General features: G+C 40.8%; 1 protein-coding gene and 1 long non-coding RNA gene across 2 annotated transcripts; one reads left to right on the forward strand and one right to left on the reverse strand.

The window, feature by feature from the left end:
* Positions 1-837: 837 nt before the first annotated feature.
* On the reverse strand, positions 838-12,005 carry LOC139038201 (uncharacterized). Its single transcript, XR_011491127.1, has 2 exons — positions 11,924-12,005; positions 838-1,815 (listed from the first exon to the last, which is right to left on the reverse strand). It is a non-coding gene; the product is annotated as an uncharacterized lncRNA (long non-coding RNA).
* Positions 12,006-12,114: 109 nt separating this feature from the next.
* CCNB1 (cyclin B1) lies at positions 12,115-24,274 on the forward strand. Its single transcript, XM_020890016.2, has 9 exons — positions 12,115-12,312; positions 12,908-13,078; positions 13,175-13,327; positions 14,963-15,145; positions 19,425-19,583; positions 19,794-20,030; positions 20,305-20,445; positions 21,046-21,156; positions 21,380-24,274. The coding sequence occupies exons 1-9, from the start codon at positions 12,292-12,294 to the stop codon at positions 21,485-21,487; spliced, it is 1,284 nt and encodes a 427-aa protein (XP_020745675.2). The 5' UTR covers positions 12,115-12,291; the 3' UTR covers positions 21,488-24,274.
* The last annotated feature ends 1,080 nt before the right edge of the window (positions 24,275-25,354 follow it).

Here is a 25,354-nt window from a genome sequence, read left to right on the forward strand (position 1 = left end):
CTGTGGAGGGCTTTGAATAGGGGCTGATTAGTTTCAAAAGGATCAGGACAGGAAAACCAGAGTGGAATCCAGGAAACAGTGAGAAGGCCTTTGCCAAAGCCCAAATGAGAGATTGGGGTGGCTAAACAGCATGTCCACTGCCTCTTATTCATAAGCTTGCTGTTTAAGATAAATAAGTCAGACACAAACCCTGCCTTCACTGTGCCTGTTACATTAAGGAAGATAAGGTGTACATAACTGTAATTCAAGATTTAGAGAGATTTGGTGCCACGAGGGAGGGAGTGGCAAAGTTCAGAAAATGGAAGTTACTTTTACCTGAAGGGACAGAGGAGGTGGCATTTGATGGATCGAAAGGACCAATGGGGTTGGAGACAGAAGGCAAGGGGATTAATTTCCTCTGGAGTAAAGTGTATAAACCCATTAGGGGTTCCCTTTTGCACAATCAACGGCGTGTGGGTGTGGGTGTGGGGTCAGCAGTCCTATGATTAGGAAGGTTAGGAGCAGAGCATTGAGGATATCTGAAAACCAGGTAACAATTAACCACAGATCTGTTAGGTTATCACGCATGTATGCATGATAAGTGGCTTCAATCGTGTCTGACTCTTCAACCTCATGGACTGTAGCCCACCAGGCTGCTCTGTCCATGGGATTCTCCAGGCAAGAATACTGGAGTGGGTTGCCATGCCCTCCTCCAGGGTAAGGTAATCATACAGGCATTCATCTCTAGCCCTGTAAAAAGCATCAGCTAAATTACAGTGACTTAGCAGCTGCATACTCATGCCTTATTTCAAGAAGGGTTTTCCATTGTTGGTTGCCTTGATTTTTCACAGGAGCAGGATAGGAATGCCTAATATGAGAGACTGCAAACTGTCCAGTGGGCTGGACACTGGCAGGCCTAGGAATCAGACTTTGCCCATAGCTGTGATCTAAGTGTCTGTCACCTAATCTCTGACCTAAAATGATAGGGTTTGGATCCAGGTGATATAAGGTGATCAAGCCCTTGCAGTCCTGTGCAATCAGGGCAATAGTCCTAAATTCATCTATAGGAACCATTTTTGTTAAGGGCAACAGATGCATTAAGAGCCTAAAGTGTACAAAGCAGGGTGCATGATACAAAGAAGTCTAATACAGTCTCTGCCTTCATAGGAACAAAACAGTTACTAAAAATATAAAAATATGTAAAAGAATGAAAGAGATAACATGCTGAAAGAAAGGTAAGTATAACACTGCCCAGAATTCAGAGGAGGAAGAGAACCTTTCCTCTTGGAAGATTGCAAAAACCACTATGGACGAGGGGGCATACATTTTCAATAATCAGGGAAGATCAGTGCACTTCGTTATGATTTTGAAGTTTGACTTGTTCATATCTTGGCTATGTTAAAAATTAGATCTGCTTAAACTCTGAGCTTCAGGTTCATCCGCTAGGAACACCAATGAGTTCTGGGGTGATCAGCAGCACCTTTCACGTACTCCCACTTCTGACCCCATCAAACAGCCATTGTAAAGTATAGCTGGGCACCAATAAAAGACTATTAATTGTGCTTTAATTTCGCTCTGTACTGTACCCCATGTTACTCAGCCCCAGTCTTAAGAGTCTAAGGCTACTCAGCCTTCTAGAAAGACTACTCACTGGGCAAAGACTAATTACTGTGCAAACAGAATAAGGACAGATACAGCAGGAGCGGTTTGCAGAAGAGAATCCTTTCTTCAGTTTCCAGGACCAGTAGACAGTCCTCTCATTCTCCATCTGTTTTTTCTTGGACTTCTTTTACTACTTGTCTTTCTTCTTCATTCCCTTTTATTTCTCTCCATCTCCTTGAAAGTGAAAGTGAAAGTCGCTCAGTCATGTCCAACTTTTTGCAACTCCATAGTCCATGGAATTCTCCAGGCCAGAATGCTGGAGTGGGTAGCCTTTCCCTTCTCCAGGGGATCTTGCTGACCCAGGAATCCAACCAGAATCTCCTGCATTGCACGCGGATTCTTCACTAACTGAGGTATGAGGGAAGTCCATCTCCTGATCACTACTTAACCCAACAAACTGAAGATCCTACGAGGTGTGAAGTTAGACTTTACAATAGAAGATTTCTCAAATGTGTGAGACATTTAGTTGTAAAATACTTCACCTCACTTTGCCAGCTTCCCTTGTAGCCTAGTTGGTAAAGAATCTGCCTGCAATGCAGGAGACCTGGGTTTGATTCCTGGGTCAGGAAGATGCCCTGAAGAAGGAAATGGCAACCCACTCCAGCATTCCTGCCTGGAGAATCCCATGGACAGAGGAGCCTGGCGGGCTACAGTCCACAGGGTCGCAAGAGATGGACACAACTTGGCAACTAAACCACCACACAGGGCATAACTTATTCCCAGAGTAATGTCTGTAGGAAAAAACAAATGTCTTACTTTTGTTTGCAGCCTCCTGGGCCACAGACCATGGGGTCACACAGAGCTGGACACAACTGAGTGACTAGGTACACACACATACAAACTCGTACAAAGTGAACAGCAAGTCACCGTGACCCCCTACAGAGTTGGGAAAGAATGCTGTTCCTTTTTGAAGGTACATTGCTAGCATCAGAAGAAAGAACAAAATTGATCTTCACAGTTGAGCAGACACTTCTGTATTTAAGAAGGTCTAGTTAATGTGTAATGCAGATGAACAATGGATATTAGGAAGGGAAGGGGGAGACCCAGACAAACAGCGAAGGAGACTTTTATGTCAAAGTTTTCTTCCCGGTCTTAAAATGTAAACACTATTTCATCACAATAAATAGAGCTTCAACAGTAAGGTGTTTTTGCATGAGGCCAATTCAAGAAATATATACAGACCATATTCTAAATATAACAAAATATATTCTAAATAAAGCAAAAACAAGTTTTTCACTTCCTTCTCAAGTACCAATTCATTAACACCCTTACTTCTGTAAACCAATTTTTGTGTTCCCCATGCCCACACACCCACACATCCACTGTGGGGTAGAAGTAGGAGCAGAAGTATCTTGCAGCTTTAAAATCTATGTGCTTTTACATGGGACTTATCTGATGGTCTGGGTGGTTAGGATTCTGTGCTTCCCTGCATGGGGCACAGGTTCAATCTCTGGTCGGAGAGCTAAGATTTCCCCCAAACCTATGTACTCTTTTTTTTTTTCATTTATTTTTATTAGTTGGAGGCTAATTACTTCACAACATTTCAGTGGGTTTTGTCATACATTGACATGAATCAGCCATGGAGTTACATGTATTCCCCATCCCGATCCCCCCTCCCACCTCCCTCTCCACCCGATTCCTCTGGGTCTTCCCAGTGCACCAGGCCCGAGCACTTGTCTCATGCATCCCACCTGGGCTGGGGATCTGTTTCACTATAGATAATATACATGCTGTTCTCTCGAAACATCCCACCCTCGCCTTCTCCCACAGAGTCCAAAAGTCTGTTCTGTACATCTGAGTCTCTTTTTCTGTTTTGCATATAGGGTTATCGTTACCATCTTTCTAAATTCCATATATATGTGTTAGTATACTGTAATGGTCTTTATCTTTCTGGCTTACTTCACTCTGTATAATGGGCTCCAGTTTCATCCATCTTGTTAGAACTGATTCAAATGAATTCTTTTTAATGGCTGAGTAATATTCCATGGTGCCTATGTACTCTTATATGTGCATAGAATATTCCTGAAGGATACCCAAGAACCTTTTAATATATTTTCCTTTGTGGAGGTGGACCAACTCTTTATTGTATAACCTCTGTGACTATTAAACATAGTATCCAAAACCTAAAAAAACAAATTTAAGGGACAATGGCAAGGGGTTAAAGTATACATCAGCTTTACAAATCTATGGTCAATATACAACTGAAGAAATTATTTTCTGGTGTTTTTCTGTGTACTGTCTTTTTTTTTTTTTTTTTTTTTGGCCACATAGCTCATGGGATCTTAGTTCCCTGATGAGGGATTGAACCCCAGCGCTCAGCAGTGACAGTGCAGTCCTAACCACTGGACTGCTGGGGATTCCCTACACTTTGTCTTTTTCAACTCCTGTTTCCATCAACATTCTATTGTGAACGTCCCTGATTTTCAGTCAATACATCAACCACTCTAACCTTAATTTTTTTTTCAGTTACAGAGTGTATTGTTTTAAAAAGTCAAATAGTTCTTTAAAACTGATAAAATCATTACACCCCTGTCTACCATTCCTGCTCTCTAAAAAAACCATTTTCTATTATTGTAACTGTGTGATTTGCTATTTACAGTCACAATTCTCAATAATTTCCTTGTATTGTTATTTTTCATAGTTTTTTACCAGTTTTAAAAATCATCCACTTCTAACAATGGAAGACGAGGGTTCAGCTCTTTTATACTATCAGCACACACACATACTCACACATAACACTCCCCTCCCAAGCCTCGCAATAGAGTTGAACCATAATTTGGGGTTAAATTGATCTTCAGTGTTTTAATTATTTTATGACCATATGATTTACCAATCTGCCCCATAGGATTAACCAATCTGCCCTAAGTCCCATATTATATTTCCAATTTTTCTTTAAACTAGCTCGTTACAGATTTAATAGTGCCTTATTTATTTTCATTTCCCTAGTTTTTCTGTACCTATTACTCATTCATCTCCAATTCCACCAGAAGTGTAAATCTCTCCTCAGTATATTCAAATACTTCAAGTAAGGTATTGATTTAATTTTTTGCTTGGAGATGTCCCACCCACCATCATCCTTGTCATTCTATTCAAAGGTACACTGACTGCTCTCCAGGCCTACTAAAAAGAGTCAGCTGAGGATTACCTAAAGTCCTGGGAATTCTTTTTGCCTTTGTCCTATGGTGGAACTACTGTTTTGTTTTGTTTTGTTTTGTCTTCTTTTGTTTTGTCCTGTTTGATCCCACACCTTCCTCTCTTATTTTGACCTTGCCACACCATGCAGGCTCTTAGTTCCCCAACCAGGGAGAGTTCAGTTCAGTTCAGTCGCTCAGTCGTGTCCGACTCTTTACGACCCTGTGAATTGCAGCATGCCAGGCCTCCCTGTCCATCACCAACTCCCAGAGTTTACTCAAACTCATGTCCATCGAGTCAGTGATGCCATCCAGCCATCTCGTCCTCTGTCGTCCCCTTCTCCTCCTGCCCCCAATCCCTCCCAGCATCAGGGTCTTTTCCAATGAGTCAACTCTTCGCATGAGGTGGCCAAAGTACTGGAGTTTCAGCTTCAGCATCAGTCCTTCCAGTGAACACCCAGGACTGATCTCCTTCAGGATGGACTGGTTGGATCTCCTTGCAGTCCAAGGGACTCTCAAGAGTCTTCTCCAACACCACAGTTCAAAAGCATCAATTTTTCGGCGCTCAGCTTTCTTCACAGTCCAACTCTTAACCAGGGACCAGGGAACTAATCCACGCCTGAGCAGGAGAAGTGCAGAGTCCTGACCACTGGACCACCAGGGAATTCTCCTTCCCCTTTTAAAATTTTCATCCTTGTTAGCAGACTACACACTCCAATAACTTTCTACAAACGCACATGTGGAAAGTAATTTTTAGACTTTGCCAATCTAAAAATGTCTTTATTCTACTTTATGACTGTTTAATGGTCTGACTGGGTACCGAATTATGGATTGAAAATCATTTTCCTACAAAATCTTGTAGCTTTCAACGTTGTTGAAAGCCTCATTCCATTCTGATTCTAGATCCTTTGTATGCTATCCGATTTTGTTTCCTTAAGGGTCTCCGCTTTATTTTAAATGTCATATGTCAGCACAGTATGCCATGAAATGAAGCTTCTGTTCACTGATTATGCAACTCTCAGACATGGATCCATGAAACTCATGTCCTTTAGTCCTGAGAGGTTTTCTTGTATTATCTCTTTAATAATCTCCTCCCTGCATTTTCTTTTGTCTTTTTTTTTTTCTAGAACTCCTCCATCTGTTGTATGTCAGATCTTATGGAATGAATTTCTTCTATAAATAGATTTCTTATATTTGCTATAGTTTATCTCTTTGTCTTTTTGCCCTTTCTGGGGGAAATTTTCTTGACTTTCCCTTACAAACCTGCTATTGCATTTTTAATATTTGTTATCATATTTTTAATTCCCTAGAGTTCTTTCTAAAACTTGTTTGTGGGTGCATTATTATTTTTTCTTTCTCTGATTATATAAATAACTTTTATACTTATTTTTTAGCTTTCTTATCCTTGAATTGTCTGTCCACTTGGGAGTTCTTTTTTTAAAAAATGTTTATTTATTTGCCTGTGCCAGGTCTTAGTTGAGGCACGCAGGATCTAGTTCCCTGACCAGGAATGGAACCCAGGCTCCCTGCACTGGGAGTGTGAAGTCTTAGCTACTAGACCACCAGGAAAGTTCTAAGAGTTTCTTTTTGTGTTTTCTTGTTAGGTCTCCTTCAAGTTGGAGGATTTCCTTGACTGTCCAGTGCTCCTTGATCAGCTGTTAATAGTTAGGAGTAAGAAATTAATATATTGATTAGAAACCCTTTGTCAGCATACAAGTAGGTCAAATGGTATCACTTTAAACATGTCACATCCATTTCATTGAACATCCTTCCTAACCTTCTGTATTTTTAAGACTTCTCTTTCAGGCTCTTCACTTCTCAGAGAGGCACAGCTTGATCTCACTTAGGAGGGCATAAGTCCAGCTGCCTGCATTTAGGGGACTAAGTGGAAGAGGGAGCAGGGGTCTCACTCATTGGGATGAAGAATTTCACTTCATCCCCTTTCAACTTGCCTGGAGTCTGAAATCCCAAGTTCCATTAGTTCAGCCTCTAATCATCTGCCAGGACCAAGAAGATGTTTCACTCTAACTATGCTCCCAAATGCAGGAGGTTATCAAGCAGTCCTGCACTCAACTCTACCTATGTCACCAGTTTCATAGACTCCTGGTGCCTCCAATTCCCAAGACTAGCTGGAATCCACAGTATGGATCAATTTGCTGCTTTAATCTCCATTGCCAGCCTAGATTCAGACTTCCCTGGTCTGGTACTTCCATTATCACTCTTCAGTGTGTTTCCTGCTTCCAAAATGATGTCATTATTGTTTCCTCACCCATCTTTGAAAGTTTATGCATTTAAAGAAAAAATCCCTTTATTGCCTTCAGGAAGAAATATGTATATTCAATCTGCCATGTTAAATCACTACTCCCTCTGTGAAACACCACCTTCTCTTTTATGAGAAACCACTATTTGGTGTCCTACCTGTTTGGTATTCTTCCCCAATCTTCCTAACTTCCTGACAGGGAGGGCTCCCCCTCTCTGTTCAGTCTTTAAAATGGAGGGCCCTGGGGCTTGCTCCTGGGCATCAATTCTGCTTTACATTCTCTAGATGATCTCACCTGCATCACAGTTATAATGCTATCTACAGGAAAAGAGGCTTTAGCTCCCACACTGACCTTTGCCTAATAGACTTCTCTTGTATATCTCTAGGCATTCCAAATGTAGCAGAATTCTTGATCTCCTACCCAAAACCTGCTACTCCCTAAAAAATGTTCATCTCTTAGTCTTCTGTTTCATTTACTCAAGTCAAAACCTAAGCGTTATCCTTGATTCTTTTCCTTCACTCCAAGCATGTAAACCATCAAGACTCAGCAAGTCTACCTCCAAAATATATCCAGAATCTCTCTTTCTGTCTAGCGCTACTAGTACCATCAAAGTCAGCATCTTTTATCTGGCCTCCTCCAGCAGGCTCTTAATGGTTCCCCTGCTTCTCTTCCCCTCCTCCTGCTTCCCTCTGGCCTCCTCCCCATCTACACTGTGAAATCTCTCCACAATCACTATCTTTCAAAAGGATAGATTATGCCACGCCTTGGCTTAAAACCCTCAAAGCCTTCCACTGTACCTATCATAGCTTGGCTTAACAAAGCCTTATATAATTTTACCCTTTCCACTTTCTTCAATCTCATCTCTACTCCTACCTCCCCCCATGCTCTAGCCATATAGGCTTTTCTTAACAAGACAAGCTCATGCCTATTTAAAAAATCAATAAACAGAAACCTCAATTAAAATAGAACGGAGGTCAGAAAGGGGACATTTCACACCCTGTGACTGTTGTTATTTAGCTGCTAAGTCGTGTCCGACTCTCTTGTGACCATTTGGACTCCTCTGTCTGTGGCCAGGCTCCTCCGTCCATGGAATTTTCCCGGCAAGAATACTGGAGCGAGTTGCCATTTCCTGCTCCAGGGGCTCATCCGACCCAGGGACTGAACCTGAGTCTCCTACACTGGCAGGCAGATTCTTTCCCACTGAGCCACCTGGGAAGCCCAGCTATAGCAGGGCCCGACAGGAAGAATAGGGACTTCCTCTTCTTCCTGGCAAGAATGCAGTCAATAAAGAGCGACTATACTTCAAATTCTGAGTTCCTTCAATGGACTCTTTACTATAGCCCTTCCAACTCCCTTTTCCCCTCTCTGTAAGAGTCCTCTAGTGGCATGGGACTTGTATGGCTTGCCATGGTTACAGATCCCAAATTGCAAGTCTTTGTTGATTGTGAATAAACCCATTTTTGCTGGAGAAATAACTGGCAGTCTATTTTAGGTCAACACTATCACTGGTTTTCACAGACTATTTCCTCTCTCTGGAATGTTTTCCTTCTTGTCATTTAAGCCTCAGCTTAAATGTCAACTTCTCAGACTCTCTGACCCACCAAGTCTAAGCCAGCTACCAAATAGCTCTATTTGAATCACTTTCTTTTTAGTCTCTGCCTTTGCACTTAGTACTATCTGGTTTTTTCCTATTGTACTTATTTACTTAGTTTCTCTCCTAGAATATACACTCTCCTGGAATATACACTTAATGAGAGCAGGGATCTCATCCGTTTTGTTCAGAGCTGTTTTCCTAGCACCTAGAACACTGCCTGGTATGTGGCTGGCACTAAAAACCAGGCAGGGAAGAGAACATGGAGTAGTTCACCCAGGAGATAAATCAAGTTTTTAAGTGTTATAAAGAAAGGAGATGATCCATGAAATTTGTGTTAATTAAGCATCAAAAGTTAACATTCTGGTGATCCAGTGGTCAAAAATCTGCCCTGCAACGAAGGGGTTCAATCCCTAGTCAGAGACCTAAGATCCCACATGCCTTGGGGCAAATAAGCCTGAGTGCCACAACTAGAAAGACTGTTCACCGAAAAAGATCCTGCATGATGCAACAAAGATCCCAAGTGCTGCAACCAATGCAGCTAAAAAAAAAAAACACAGCTCCTAAAAACAGATATTAACATTCTGAATAGAAACAACTCATAAGGCATGAACACAATTTGAAAAATTTCTCAAGCCTGTACTCCTAAATTATGTACATTTGCTGTGCTTAGTCACTCAGTTGGGTCCCACTCTTTGCGACCCCAGGTACTGCAGCCCGCCATGCTCCTCTGTCCATGGGGATTCTCCAGGCAAAAATACTGGACTGGGTTGCCATGCCCTCCTCCAGAGGATCTTCCCTGACCCAGGGATCGAAGCCAGGTCTCCTGCATTGCAGGCAGATTCTTTACTGATTTGAGCCACCAGGGAAACCCAACTGACATTTGGGGCTGGATAATTATTTGTGTATGTGTGTGTTTAGCGGGTAAGACTGCTTTATACACTGTAGGATGTTTAGAAACCTCTCTGATCTTCACCTACTAGATGGCAGTAAGCACCTTCCCAGTTGTGACAATCAGAAATGCCAAATCTCCCCCTCCCCGCAGCCTCTCCCACCCCGGGACAAAATGTTCACCAGTTAAGAACTACTGTGTTAAAAGAAGTTCCACTGTGCAATGGTCACAAAAGGGTTGTCACTTAAGTCTGCTAAAGGCCTGACATCCTAGGATCATTCAAAGTGTATGCTTTTTTTTTTTTTTTTTTAAATCAGCTTCAGCTAGTTGGAGAGAGCCCACGGCACTGAAATAACAATGACAACATTTCCTAAGCAAGTGCTGCTGCTCGAGGAGGTGAAACTCAGGGGGAAATCTGATGAAAAGCATGGTTCTAAAGTGTCTCACCATAGACACTTTATTAGTTGTAAGAAACAAACAACTAAATACACTGGAGAAAGGAGGTAAAAGTGTAACCATGTGATCAAAATTAATCTCACTTATGGGGAACAGGTGAACACTGTATGTCTGCAGAGTTGATTCCCTGAGAAGAACATGATGTCACCTACGTGGCTTAACAGCCAAGAATGCAAATCACAAGGAACAATTATACAAACACAAAAATAAGAAAATTCTCTTTTCTAAAAAGTGGCAGGGAGTACTGTATTCTTCAAAACCATCAGTGTTATAGAAGAAAAAGAAAAGCTACAGGAATTGTTCTGGACTAAAGGAGACTACATCCAACATTGCCCTAGTGGGGTCCTGTACTGGAGAAAAGAAAATGCTGGAAAGGACATTATTAGGCCAACTGACAAAACTGGAATACAAACTAGATTGAATACAATGTTGTGATAAAGTAAATGTATGAAGTTGATAACTGTTACGAAACACACACTTAAGAACTTACCCTCAAGTATTTCAGGAAAAAAAATTTATATACAGTTATACATAGGGAGAAATATCAATAGCCTCAGATAAGCAGATGAGACCACCCTTATGGCAAAAAGAGAAGAAGAACTAAAGAGCCTCTTGATGAAAGTGAAACAGGAGAGTGAAAAAGTTGGCTTAAAGCTCAACATTCAGAAAACTAAGATCATGGCATCCGGTCCCATCACTTCATGGCAAATAGATGGGGAAACAGTGGAAACAGTGACAGACTTTATCTTTTGGGCTCCAAAATCACTGCAGATGGTGACTGCAGCCATTAAATTAAAAGACACTCCTCGGAAGGAAAGTTATGACCAACCTAGACAGCATATTCAAAAGCAGAGACATTACTTTGTCAGCAAAGGTCCATCTAGTTAAGGCTATGGTTTTTCCAATAGTCATGTATGGATGTGAGAGTTGGACTATAAAGAAAGCTGAGCGCCGAAGAATTGATGCTTTTGAACTGTGTTGTTAAAGAAAGAAAAAAAAAAAGAAGAAGAAGAAAAAAAAATGAACTGTGTTGTTGGAGAAGCCTCTTGAGAGTCCCTTGGACTGCAAGGAGATCCAACCAGTCCATCCTAAAGGAGATCTGTCCTGGATGTTCATTGGAAGGACTGATGTTGAAGCTGAAACTCCAATCATTTGGCCACCTGATGTGAAGAGTTGACTCATTTGAAAACACCCTGATGCTGAGAAAGATTGAGGGCAGGAGGAGAAGGAGATGACAAAGGATGAGATGGTTGGATGGCATCACCAACTCAATGGACATGAGTTTGGGTAAACTCCGGGAGTCGGTGATGGACAGGGAGGCCTGGCTGCTGTAGTCCATGGGGTCGCAAAGAGTCGGACATGACTGAGCGACTGAACTGAACTGATATATAGATGGGTAGTTACATACATAAGAAAGAGATTAATGAGAAAGCAAATGGGATAAAAGGTTAAGGATATTTGAATCTGGGTAAAGGGCATACGTGTGTTTCCCTTGCGATATTTTTGCTTGCAACTTTTTTGTTTGAAATTATTTTCAAACCAAAAAGTAAAACATTATTTGCAAATCAAAAAATTGGCTTTGGGAAACAATCTGATAGAAATAATCTGGCAGGTTAAGAGGCTGGCAATATTCTTAAAAGACTATTAGTGTTGTGGAAACATCATGGATCTAAAGAAATCTATGTTTAGTCCCGTGTTACTAACTTCTGATGCAGAGAAAGTCACCCAAAGCCTCTCTGAGCTTCAGTTCCTCCACCTCAGAGAGCTGTTGGGATGATCAAACGAAAGAACGCGTATATAAAAGCCTTTCCTGCTACATGCCACTGCAGAAGAGGAGAGTTTGTTTAACTACAAGCAGGACTAAAACCATAACCGCCTCTCACGGCAAACCAGCGGCCCCACCATCTCTTTTCCAAGGGCCTGAGGCCAACTACGTGGTTAACAGTCTCACCTCCTCAGGTGGGCGGTGAAGGAACCACTTCCCTCTCCGGGCGGGGGCAGCCGCTGCCCGAGGGCGCAGGCGCCGAGTCAGACCACGTGACGGTCTGGCCCCGCCCCCGCCAGAACGTCTTCGCGGGAGCGCCCTGGAAATGCATTCTCGGAGGAACCAGCCGCCGCCAATGGGAAGCGAGCGAGTGCCACGAACAGGCCAATAAGGAGGGGGCCGTGCGGGGTTTAAACCTGAGGCGGGGCCCGATTCCTCCCGGCGTGCTGCGGAGGAACGGCTGTTGGCCTGTGGTTGACTCAAGCTCCCGGCTGGTCGGGGGCTCCAGTGCTCTCCCTCTCCTCGCTGAGCGGCTGCCCGGTGCAGAAGAAGCCATGGCGCTCCGGATCACCAGGGTGAGCTGCGGACGGCGAACAAACGCGGCTGTCCTGACTGGCTGCGCTTCCTCTCCCTTGTCTCTCCTACCGGAGTTCCCCTGGCAGGAGCGGACCGCGACCGAGATTGGGGGACGGAGGGGAGGATGGAGGTCGGCGGGCCCCTAAAGTGGTGGGAGAGTTCGGGGGGCGGACGGAAGGAGAGAAGAAGATGAAAAGGGTAGTGGATGGGGGGGAAGGGGCAGATGGCGGGTAGACGCGAAGCCTTTTTTTTTTTACAAGGTAATGGAGGACCCCTGAGCGAGCTCCCACCAACTGCGCAACCCCCCAGGGGAAGATGCCTGCAAATGAACTCTTTTTAGATTTCCTTTCAAATGTAAATTCATGGCTTTTTAGGTACGGCAGGGACTGAGCAGGCGATCCTTCAATGGGTGAAATGAGTTCGGGAAGGAAATGGGCTTGTCACAACCTTACCGAAGCGCCTGGAACCCTGGTTTTCCCTAGGAGCCCATTTACAGTTGGCGTCCCTCCTGAAAGCTTGTTTTGCCCCCATTTTAACCCTTGACTTACTCTAACCTGGCTGAGCCAGCTCTCAAAGTGCTCTTGCTTCTTACAGAACAGTAAGATTAATGCTGAAAATAAGGCGAAGATCAGTATGGCAGGGGCCAAGCGCGTGCCTGTGGCCTCTGTTGCAATCGCTAAGCCCGGACTGAGGCCCCGAACAGCTCTAGGAGACATCGGTAACAAAGTCAGTGAACAACCGCAGGCCAAACTGCCTCTGAAAAAGGTATAACTGCCTCCCTGATTGAACTACTCTGTGAGTATGCATTCCAGCTGTGACCCGTAATGGAGAAACGTTCCATTCTCTCCTTTTCATCCACAGGAAGCAAAAACTTTAGCTGCTGGAAAAGTTACTGCTAAAAAAGTACCAAAACCTCTGGAAAAGGCTCCTGTACCTGTGCCGGAGCCCCAGCCGGAGCCAGAACCGGAACCGGAGCCTGTTAAGGAAGAGAAACTCTCCCCCGAGCCTATTTTGGTAAACTTGACTCTACTAATTTGAGAACCTGTTGTTTCTTTTCCTTCATTTTACTAGTGGATGGCATAGTATTTGAATAAATACTAATAGTTACAGAGTGCTTAGGAGGTAGGCTCTGCTAACCTCTTTGCATGAATTAGCTCACATAATCTTACTCTCAGTACTGGTATTGTCATTGCTAGCTTTTTAGATAATGATACAGAGAAGTATTAAGTTTGAGCAAACAAATTCATAGGGTCGTAAAAGGGTTGGACAGGACTTAGCCACTGAATAACAAACTCTTTTCTAGAGTCACTTCTCATCAGTGGCATAAAATTGGATTCAAACACAGACTATCTGGCTTGAGAATCTGTGCTTCTAATTGTCTTACTGCGCCTCCTTTGTTTACTGTATTGAGCTGCCCGGACTAAAGATTTGACTGTCTTTGGGTACAAGCCATCTCTGTCTGGAATTTATTGATTGAAACAGATTGTTCTCTTGAGTCTTTTTTTTACTCCATAACATGGCCTTCAGACAATAGCCTGTAACTCTGATAAGGATGTAAAGCAGAAAACAGCTCTTCAGAGTAGGCAAGAGATGAGTTAACACTTGGCCTCAAAACTAAGAACTTTTTAACTAAATATCAGGCATGTAAATGTATCTACTTCTGTGAAGGAAGACTACACCATCTTTGAAGAGGCTACTTTCCTGAAATTGCAATGAACTGCATTCTTAAGTTTTAATTTTTAAAACTTTATTAAAGCTAGTTGGGCAAATAATTAAAGTCATTTTGCCTAGCTCTCTATATCTAAGGGAAGGGGGTATGAGGCTATGGCTTTAGTATTGATCTTGTGAACATAGCACAGATACCTGTAGCATGCACAGTCTTTAATTGGCCATACTGAGCTTTTCGTCAAAATCCCATATTGATTCCTGCCTTTGCTTTCCCACCCTCTTTCTTTTAACTGATAAGCTCTTCATCCTTCAAAATAGTTCATGCATCAACGTTTAAAGCTTTCCCTAATTTTCCAAACCCCACTGTAACTCTCCTCACCCCTACTTTTGTTCCTAGAATCTCTTTTACTTCATTTACTTATTTCTTCTAAATTCAAATCCCCTTGAGGACACCATAAAGCCAGTACTTAACACAAAGCTTGACTTGAAAGTGAAAGTGCTCTATAACTGTTTGGACAACGGGGTAACTGGAGCTTAAAGAAAATGATTCATGATAAGGAAGTCAGTTAATCCTTAGTAGTCTGGATAGAACTTGTGTTCTCCTGTGCAGTGGGAAGCAGTCCCTGTTTTGAAATAAAGACTGAAAGCTAACTTGTCATTCACTTGGATTAACTTTACATGACCTTGCTAAACAACACGTTACTAATCAGTTCCCTTTGGAGGAGAGTCTAGGTATGAACTTGCTTCCTCTCTTTTACCTGTTAGCATGCTTCTGATTTTAAATTGGTTCAGTCTAAGTTGGCATCTCACTTTTCATATTATTCACTTCCTGAAGACAAATTGAATAGATTTGAGAAGATGAAAATAAACTGCATGTCTATGCAGCAGATAGTCTCTTGAGTTGATACCAATAATCTGACCTTCATTCTCAGACAGTATGCTCCTTTTTGCTATTATTTCAAAAAGTTTCTCTGTTTCCAGGTCGATACTCCCTCTCCAAGTCCCATGGAAACATCTGGCTGTGCCCCTGCAGAAGAATATTTGTGTCAGGCTTTCTCAGATGTAATTCTTGCAGTGAGTGATGTGGATGCAGAAGATGGAGCGGATCCAAACCTTTGTAGTGAATATGTGAAAGATATCTATGCTTATCTAAGACAACTTGAGGTCAGTAGTAGTATTAAACCATTGTTTTTTTCTAAACTGCATCTAGCTTGGAGATGTTCCATTAACAGTTTTAAGCAGGATACAAGCAACATTTCTTAACAGTAGATTCCACTTTGAAGTTCTTCGCAAAATGCCAAAAATGGCACAAAATGCCAAGAAGGTTTTTTTTTTTGTTTTTTTATTTTAGGTGAAAGTCCTAACTGTTGGACTGCCAGGAAATTCCCAATGACAGCTTTATTTGCCATTTTGAACAGGGGAAATTCAAAGTGAAACATTTTACCATGGCTTTTCCTAAAGGAAAGTCCACAGATTGAAAGATATTTTATATCCATCACAATTAGGAGTGTTTAGTTTAGTCTCTCAGTTGTGTCCTGCTCTTTGTGACCCAATGGACTGCAGCATGCCAGGTCTCCCTGTCCATCACCAACTCCCGGAGTTTACCCAAACTCATGTCCATTGAGTTGGTGATACGATCAAACCATCTCATCCTCTGTTGTCCCCTTCTCCTGCCCTCAATCTTTCCCAGCATCAGGGTCTTTTCAAATGAGTCAGTTCTTCACATCAGGTGGCCAAAGTATTGGCATATCAGCTTCAATATCAGTCTTTCCAATGAATATTCAGGACTGATTTCCTTTAGGATGGACTGGTTGGATCTCCTTGCAGTCCAAGGGACTCTCAAGAGTCTTCTCCAACACCATAGTTCAAAAACATCAATTCTTTGGGGCTCAGTTTTCTTTATAGGCCAACTCTCACATCCATACATGACCCCTGGAAAAACATCCTTAACTAGCCTTGACTAGATGGACCTTTGCTGACAAAGTAATGTCTCTGCTTTTTAATATGCTGTCTAAGTTGGTCATAACTTTTCTTCCAAGGAGTAAGTGTCTTTTAATTTCATGGCTGCAGTCACCATCTGCCGTGATTTTGGAGCCCAAAAAAAGTCTGTCACTGTTGTTTCCCCATCTATTTGCCATAAAGTGATGGGACCAGTTTCCATGATCTTAGTTTTCTGAATGTTGAGCTTTAAGCCAACTTTTCACTCTCCTCTTTCACTTTCATCAAGAGGCTCTTTAGTTCTTCACTTTCTGCCATAAGGGTGGTGTCATCTGCATATTTGAGGTTATTGATATTTCTCTTGGGAATCTTGATTCCATCTTGTGCTTCATCCAGTCCAGCATTTCTTATGATGTACTCTGCATATAAGTTAAATAATCAGGGTGACAATATACAGCATTGATATACTCCTTTCCCTATTTGGAACCAGTCTGTTGTTTCATGTCCAGTTCTAACTGTTGCTTCCTGACCTGCATACAGATGTCTCAGGAGGCAGGTCAGGTGTTGTGGTATTCCCATCTCTTGAAGAATTTTCCAGTTTGTTGGGATCCACACAGTCAAAGGCTTTGGCATAGTCAATAGAGCAGAAGTAGATGTTTTTCTGGAACTATTTTTTTCGATGATCCAGCAGATGTTGGCAATTTGATCTCTGGCTCCTCTGCCTTTTCTAAATCCAGCTTGAATATCTGAAAGTTCTTGGTTCATGTACTGGTGTAGCCTTGCTTGGAGAATTTTGAGCATTACTTTGCTAGTGTGTGAGATGAGTGCAATTGTGCGGTAGTTTGAACATTTCTTTGGCATTGCCTTTCTTTGGGATTGGAGTGAAAACTGACCTTTTCCAGTCCTGTGGCCACTACTGTTTTCCAAATTTGCTGGCATGTTGAGTACAACACTTTCACAGCATCATCATTTAGGATTTGAAATAGCTTAACTGAAATTCCGTCACCTCCACTAGCTTTGTAGTGATGCTTCCTAAGGCCCATTTAACTTCACATTCCAGGATGTCTGGCTCTAGGTGAGTGATCACACCATTATGTGAAGATCTCTTTTGTACAGTTCTGTGTATTCTTGCCACCTCTTCTTAATATCTTCTGTTTCTGTTAGGTCCATACCACTTCTCTCCTTTATTGTGCCCATCTTTGCATGAAATATTCCCTTGGTATCTCTAATTTTCTTGAAGAGATCTCTAGTCTTTCCCATTCTATTGTTTTCCTCTATTTCTTTGCATTGATCACTGAGGAACGCTTTCTGATCTCTCCTTGCTACTCTTTGGAACTCTGCTTTCAAGTGGGTATATCTTTCCTTTTCTCCTTTGCCTTTCACTTCTCTTCTTTTCACGGCTATTTGTAAGGCTTCCTCAGACAACCCTTTTGCCTTTTTGCATTTCTTTTTCTTGGGGATGGTCTTGATCCATGTCTCCCGTACAGTGTCAGGAACCTCCATCCATTAGTTCTTCAGGCAATCTATCAGATCTAATCCCTTGAATCTATTTGTCACTTCTACTGTATAATCATAATGGATTTGATTTAGGTCATTACTGAATGGTCTAGTGGTTTTCCCTGCTTTCTTCGATTTAAATCTGAACTTGGCCATAAGGAATTCATGATCTGAGTCACAGTCTTGTTTTTGCTGACTGTATAGAGCTTCACCATCTTTGGCTGCAAAGAATATAATCAGTCTGATTTCGGTATTGACCATCTGGTGATGTCCATGTGTAGAGGAGAAGTAATGGAGAATGCTAATTATCCTTTGCCAGTTTTGTTTTGGTTCAGATAACTAGTCTATTAACTTTATGGGCACAGTGATAGTGTTTCTCTCAAGCAGGCAGGTTAGTAATCTTAAAAATCGAATGCACTGCCTGCGTCAGGTGTGTGATGTTAATTTTGTGTAGTCTTACTCTGGCCTCCGTCTTATTTCTTTCATTACTCTTACTTCCCATCCTCATAATTCCTTACTTTTAAATGACTTTATTTTGTTCATATATTTATAAGCCACCATGAATCATTAAATGGCTTATAAACACATGTTGTTTTACTTTGGTAGCTCATTGTAAATTCTAGCAGCATTCTCTAATCACTAGGCTCTCCAGCAAAAACTGATAAGTGCTACTGGTTTATATTAACTGGAACCTTCAGTTCACCTCTGCTCGTACCATAGGGTTGGTTATAAATTAATATACGTGTATGGAGAAGGTGGTAAAAAACATAAGCCAAACCCAAGGCATTTTGGGCCAGTGTGGCTTATGAACATGTGATATCTGAGAAATTGTTTTTGTCCAAGAAGAGCATACTCAAAAACTAAAGCTTTTGGTCTTCTTCCATTTCATCTCATTTCTGAATGAAATTGGTGTCCTTTGCTCTTTTCCCCCAAACAAGGAGGCGTTCTGTATGTTAACAACATAAGCAATACAGTTAACAAACTTACTCAGTTGCTTGTTTATAATGCATTCTATTGTAGTGGCATCATTAATATCTTCAGCAGGCTGTTGCCTGGTTATTTTGGGCATCTCCATTTTCTACAGGATTGTCCTGTAAGACTTTCGCCAGAACCAGCCTTCTCTGAATTTTTTCTCCTTTGTTTTTGTTTTTTATTTATTTGGCTACACTAGGTCTTATTTATAGCACTCAGGACCTAGTTTCCTGACCAGGGATCAAACCTGGGCCCCCTGCATTTGGAGCAGAGGGTCCCAACCTCTCAACCACCATGGAAGGTCCCTTCTCCCTTGTTTTTAAAGTTAGTGGTCTAACTTAGATGTGTGTGCTGGATTTTGATGGTTGACTTTTCTCACCCATGCTGTTTCAGGGTTTAAACCTTGAAGCGCACGTGTGGTAGCATATTAATTCCAGCTGATCTGGGAGCTGCTACTATTATTTTCTCTTAATTCCATGAAGCTCAGGGGCTTCCCAGGTGGTGCAATGGTAAAGAATCTGCCTGCCAACGCAGGAGGCACAGAGATGAGGTTTGATCCCTAGGTCAGGAGGATCTCCTGGACTAGGAAATGGCAACCTGCTCCAGTATTTTTGACTAGAAGATCCCATGGACAGAGGACCCTGGTTAGTTACAGTCCATGGGGTTGCAAAGAGTCTGATACAACTGAGCACACACACATAAAGCTCAGGGTTCTGGGTTTAGAGTCTTAAAAAGATCTGAGGTGATAGTACAGTATCTTTATTTGTGAAGGGGGACAGGATGTGGGCCAGTAGTAGTGATGGTGAAGTGGATATAGTGAAATTTGCCAGTGTGAAAACCTGCCACACTATCCTGTTTGGTGTGTGCTTTCTTTGTTTCTCAGTCATGGAGCTGTTTGCAGTGACCAAGTGATAATAGGGCTTAGAGCAATTAAAGATTCTAAATGTTCCAGAGCTGTTCTGAGTGACCAGTTATTTCTGGTCAGAAATGTAATGTGGAGTCTTACTTCTTAGGGTAACCAGCATTTCTTTTGCAGGGAGAGCAAGCAGTCAAACCAAAATACCTAATGGGTCGTGAAGTCACTGGAAACATGAGAGCCATCCTAATTGACTGGCTAGTGCAAGTTCAAATGAAATTCAGGTTACTGCAGGAGACCATGTACATGACTGTTTCCATAATTGATCGGTTCATGCAGGTGAGTGTAATTCAGCAGCTGAGGGTTCTTCCTCTCAGGGTCCTCTCTGAGTCATAAGAAACAGACCTTTTCAGCTAAAATCTGTCTTGAGGCATGGGGTATCTTTGAGATTTTGTTGTGGGAATGTCTTTCCTATCTCTCCTTCACAGTTCTGTGCCTCCTTTTTCAAATACCTATTACCTATTCATGGAGTTGAAATTCCCACCGTAGGATAATTGTGTGCCCAAGAAGATGCTGCAGCTGGTTGGAGTCACTGCCATGTTTGTTGCAAGCAAATACGAGGAAATGTACCCTCCAGAAATCGGTGACTTTGCCTTTGTGACTGACAATACCTACACCAAGTTTCAAATCAGACAGATGGAAATGAAGATTCTAAGAGCTTTAAATTTTAGTCTGGGTCGCCCTCTACCCCTGCATTTCCTTCGAAGAGCATCTAAGATTGGAGAGGTACAGATTTCTTGAAACCTCTGGTATGGTACATTAGGGAATACTGCTAGCCATTGAGATCTAATTCAAATGCCTTATATTTATACCTAACTGCCTGAAGAAGGCATAAAAGTGGTCTTTTATTTCCAGTCGGTCTGTGTGTTAATATTATTAAAGCCTTTCATGGGGAATTGCATTTGAGAATTTATAGGCAAACAATTGTAGGTACAGTGATGGGCATTCTAGTTACTGCCAGGGCAGAATTCTCTGACAGAACCTGTGGGTTTTATTCCAGGTTGATGTTGAGCTACACACTCTGGCCAAATATCTGATGGAACTAACTATGCTGGACTACGATATGGTGCACTTTCCTCCTTCTCAGATTGCAGCGGGAGCTTTTTGCTTAGCACTGAAAATTCTTGATAATGGTGAATGGGTAAGCTTTGTCCCACAAACTGATACTATCCTGAGCTTTGAAATGTCACTCTTTGCTCAGGATAGAGCTGTTGTCATTAAAGGACTATTCATATGGCTCCTACATATGGCATCTTCTGAGGCGATGATTATGATATCTTGTGATATTTTCTTAGAATGCTTCCATTTCATTGCCTAATCTCATCTTTCTATTCCCCTTTGAGAAAGGCAGAGCAGCTGCTGCTCCTTGTAGAGAGTAGCTCAAGCAGGTGAAATAACATACCAGAAGTTCATTCATATTTGTTGATCAATGAGTATTTCTCTTATATGTCATGTGGTAATACTCTAGGCCCTAGAAACAGAGCTGTGAATGAGAAAGTCAGCTCCAGATAACTTGGAGTCTAGCTTTGGGGTGGACAATTCAGCAATTACAAAAGTGTAATTAAGTTTGAGCACAGGATCCTAGAGAAGCCACGAAAGAAGAGTAATTGGGGAAGAAAGAGTCTTAAGCTTGTCTTAAATTTCGATTATAATCATAGAGAGTGTCTACTTCCCTACCCTACCCTACTTTTGAAGAACATCTAGAAATTTTATGAAAACCCTTTAACTTTTGTTGTCTTAGACACCAACTCTGCAGCATTACCTGTCATACACTGAGGAATCCCTTCTTGTTGTTATGCAACACCTGGCAAAGAATGTGGTCATGGTGAACCGCGGGCTTACAAAGCACATGGTGAGTCAATCAGTGGTCCTGTAGGGTGCTGGGGAAAGTGGAAATCATTCAGACTTCATGCCTGCCTGTAAATTCATAGCTTACTTTTTTAAGGAGTTGGTTTTTTGTTTGTTTTTTTTTTAGGAGTTGATTTTTAAGTGAATATCTGTACCATTGATTCTTATGATTCTTATGATTCTCATGATTCTTTTCCATCATTAATTTCTATACTTTTCTCTTCCAGACTGTCAAGAACAAGTATGCCACATCTAAGCATGCTAAGATCAGCACTCTAGCACAGCTGAATTCTGCACTAGTTCAAGATTTAGCCAAGGCTGTGGCAAAAGTGTAACTTGTGAACTTTGGAATACTATCTGCAAATAAAATTGGCACCATGTGCCATCTGTACATACTATATGTTACATTTATTTACTTTTAATAAAGTTGCAGTTCTTTTTACTTATCCTTTAATTCATTTGAATGTGGCTACTTTCCACTTGAGGATAAAAGTTGTTTTAAAGGTATGGTGGGGATTGCTTAAAAACAGTTTTCAGTTACCTGGGGACCCAACTAATACATACAATTGGTTCTTCTTGGTTTTTGTTTTATATGCCAGACTTTACTTAAGATGATTTACTAAGCTCTTGAAGGCATTTAAAATGTAGATGTACTTTATATGTCATACTGTATGTAAGCCCAAGTCACCTTAAGAGATTCTGCTGCCTAGTTCTACATAAGGAAAAATCTACCATCTCATTCCTAGTCCTCCTGATTCCTATTTACCCTGGTGGTTGCTGCCATAATTCTAAGTAATCTATTAGTGCCTCTTTCTTAAATTATGAACTTTAGCTAGTATCAGCATTTTCATTTGGAAAAATAAGAATTTTAATTTATATTCAAAGCCTAGTTTTTATTAAGAAAATAAAACAATCCTTAAATATGAAAGTATCTTAAAAATTTTATTTATCCACCCCCTTCTTACTGTCCTGTCTCAGTCCCATCTGAAGGATATAAGGAGTTCGGAGTGTATCGATCCATGAATATAGATATGTGTATAGATCTGCGTATGTAATATTATGGGAGGTATTAAAAATGGGTTCATTTTGTATACTTAGCAATTCATTTCAACATGGACAGGCCTTATCTGTATTTGGGCATTACAGTCCATTGTATGGATATATTATAATGTATTTAACCATTCGTCTGTTTACATTGATTGCTTTTTCTCTTTGTTCCTATAGACAATGCTGTTTAAATGTCATTACATCCCATACTTTTCTTTATGTACATTGACTGAGTTCTCCAAAGAATGTGTGTTCTAAGTTCTGGCAGTTGTAGCCAGCTGACGTTCTCAATGTCATCAGCAATAAATGTACAAAAGTTCTGGTTTTCTCAGCATCCATGCCTGAACTGAAGCTAATCATTCGCTTTAGTTTCTGTGACTTTTTTTGTGGCAAAAAATATCCTATTTTGTTTACTATCTTAATTTATACTTCTCATGACTAGTTGAATCAATTTTTGTTGTCCACTTAACAATTTGTAAAAGCTTTCCCACTTTGTCATTTGCCCTAAATCTGATTGTGCTGTCTTTTTCCTTGCAGACAGTTTTAAATTTTGGTATTATCAGATACATATTTTTTTGTAGTTGCTTTTAGATTTTTAGTGTTAAGGTCCATCCCCCAAACCATTAACATCTCTTAAATTTCTAAATTTTTTCTGTTAGGTGTATAAGCCCTCAGTTAAACTTTTTGTATGTGGTATGAGATAGGATTCTTTACTTGCAGATGGATACCCATTTGTGCCAGTACCATATGTTTAAACCCCACCTTGTACAATTGAAACACTAGTTTATTGTCCCCTGATCTACTTTTTTCCTGTGAGTAATACAGTTTTACATTAAGTTTATCTGGAAAGATAAGGCTACCACTATTTTTCAAATAGTTGGGGGAAAATTTCAAAGAGGAACTTTAAAAACTTTTTCCAGTTACTGATAAGTGCCTTTAGATTTTGACTGAATGTTGTATACATACATATGTATTAGCTCTGGATAGACTGACATTGTCTTCCATTCAGAAACTTTTCTCCAGTAAGACTTGTTGCATGCCCTTCGTTGCAATGTTAGAATTTAATTATGTAATTGCTATACTTTTCTTGTCAAGTTAATTGCTGGGTTTAGGCTCTGTTACCCCACCCCTATTTTTTATTGCTTTTTGTATTTTTCTTACCCAGTTGATAAGTCAATTTTCTTCATTTTAGTGGTTTTCCAGATTTTAAATCCCCAAAATTTATTTTTTCAACTATATGGTTTTTAGGTTATTGTTTTAGAATCTCCAAAATAACATTGTGAATCAGTAGATTGCTGTCTTATTCCTGGATTGGACATCTCTGCAGTATTTTTGCCATCTAATATTTTTGCTGTTAGTCTGTAAGTGGTCTTTATATTTTAGGTATTTCTTACTGTTGAGAAAGGCTGTGGAGTTTTATTTACTCTTTCAGCTTTTGATAACTTAAAAAAAATATTACATTAATTTAAGGTTAGTGAATTCCTGCTTACGGTATACAGATTTAATCTGCTAGTACTTCATTTAGGAAGTTTTGCATTTTGTGGGTACTTGGCTCGGTTTTTACAACTTTCTGATTTTTGTCTCATTTACCAGCTTTAAGCTAGATTAAAGAGGTTTTGATATTCAAGTGTTATAATTTGAAATCTTTATTCATTTGTTGAAAACTAGCTGAATCAATATGTAAAGTCACCTGGCCTGTGCTTATAGTGGTAGCTTTCCATAGTTGTTTGGTGTTATTTATGAATTTCCCCTCCTCTATCACCACCACTTTAAAAGACAATCATCCATTCTAGATTTTCTTAATTATAACTGTAGAGGTATAGGATATTAGTTAACCTCTTCTGTATTATATCTTCTTATTCCTGATGTTGAATACTTGTGTTTTCTAATCATGCTTGCCTAGAGGATATTATTGGTGTTTTGAAAGAATCAGTTTTTGGTGTTACCATTTCTACCACGTCAGTTTGGTAGTTTTAGCTTTTATGTTAATTCTCGCCATCTGCTTTTCTCAGTTATTTTCTAGTTAAATTTAAATGCTTAATGTATTTTTAGTAATAAAAGCCTTTGTATATACATTTTCCTCTGAGATAACTCATTTCTAAAGTTCTCTTTTTCATCAATCTGGTTGTTACAATTTCTTCTGTAATCCTTTTTGATCTGGAGATTATTTTACTGCTTATTTTCTGAAGTTTATTGTTTTTTGTCAGACCACCTATATGTTGGTGTTTTCTTATTTCATTGGAGAAGTCTGTGTATTCAGTCGTGTCCAGCTCTTTGTGACCCCATGGACTGTACCCCGCCAGATTCCTCTGTCCATGGGATTCTCCAGGCAAGAATACTGGAGTGGGTTGCATTGCCCTTCTCCAGGGGATCTTCCTGAACCAGGGATCTGAACCTGTTTCCTGTGTCTCCTGCATTGCAGGCAGATTCTTTACCGTTGAGCCACCCAGAGATGGTCTGTAAAAAGCCTTTTGAAACTTCTATGTGGATTAAGTATATGATTGACTTATGTAGATAGTCCATGGACAAAAGAAAGGGTTTTACTTCCTAATAGACAAAGTTTTAGTGATTGAGGATAATATTCCCTTAAAATACTTCCATCATGTATCTAATGTCCTAAGAATTAGGATCTTCCATAGCTGCAATCTTTTTGTCACAATAAAAAAGTTTATTTGGCTGTACCTGGTCTTAGTTGCAGCATGTGGGATCTTTAGTTGCAAATAAAGCACGTGAGCTTTTTTTCCTTAAGGCAGAAGCATTTTTTCCCAACACTTTGAATTTTTTGTTTTGTACTGGGATATGACCGATTATCAGTTTCAGGTGAGCAGGGAGTGACTCAGCCATACATACACACGTGTCCATTCTCCCCAAAGCCCGCTCGCACCCAGGCTGCCACGTAAAATTGAGTATGTGCTCTTGAGAAACCTGTATGCAGGTCAGGAAGCAACAGTTAGAACTGGACATGGAACAACAGACTAGTTCCAAATAGGAAAAGGAGTATGTCAAGGCTGTATATTGTCACCCTGCTTATTTAACTTATATGCAGAGTACATCATGAGAAACGCTGGGCTGGAAGAAGCACAAGCTGGAATCAAGATTGTCAGGAGAAATATCAATAACCTCAGATATGCAGATGACACCACCCTTATGGCAGA

Source organism: Odocoileus virginianus, chromosome 14 (genome assembly GCF_023699985.2).
Source record: "Odocoileus virginianus isolate 20LAN1187 ecotype Illinois chromosome 14, Ovbor_1.2, whole genome shotgun sequence".
NCBI classification, from domain to species: Eukaryota; Metazoa; Chordata; class Mammalia; order Artiodactyla; family Cervidae; genus Odocoileus; species Odocoileus virginianus.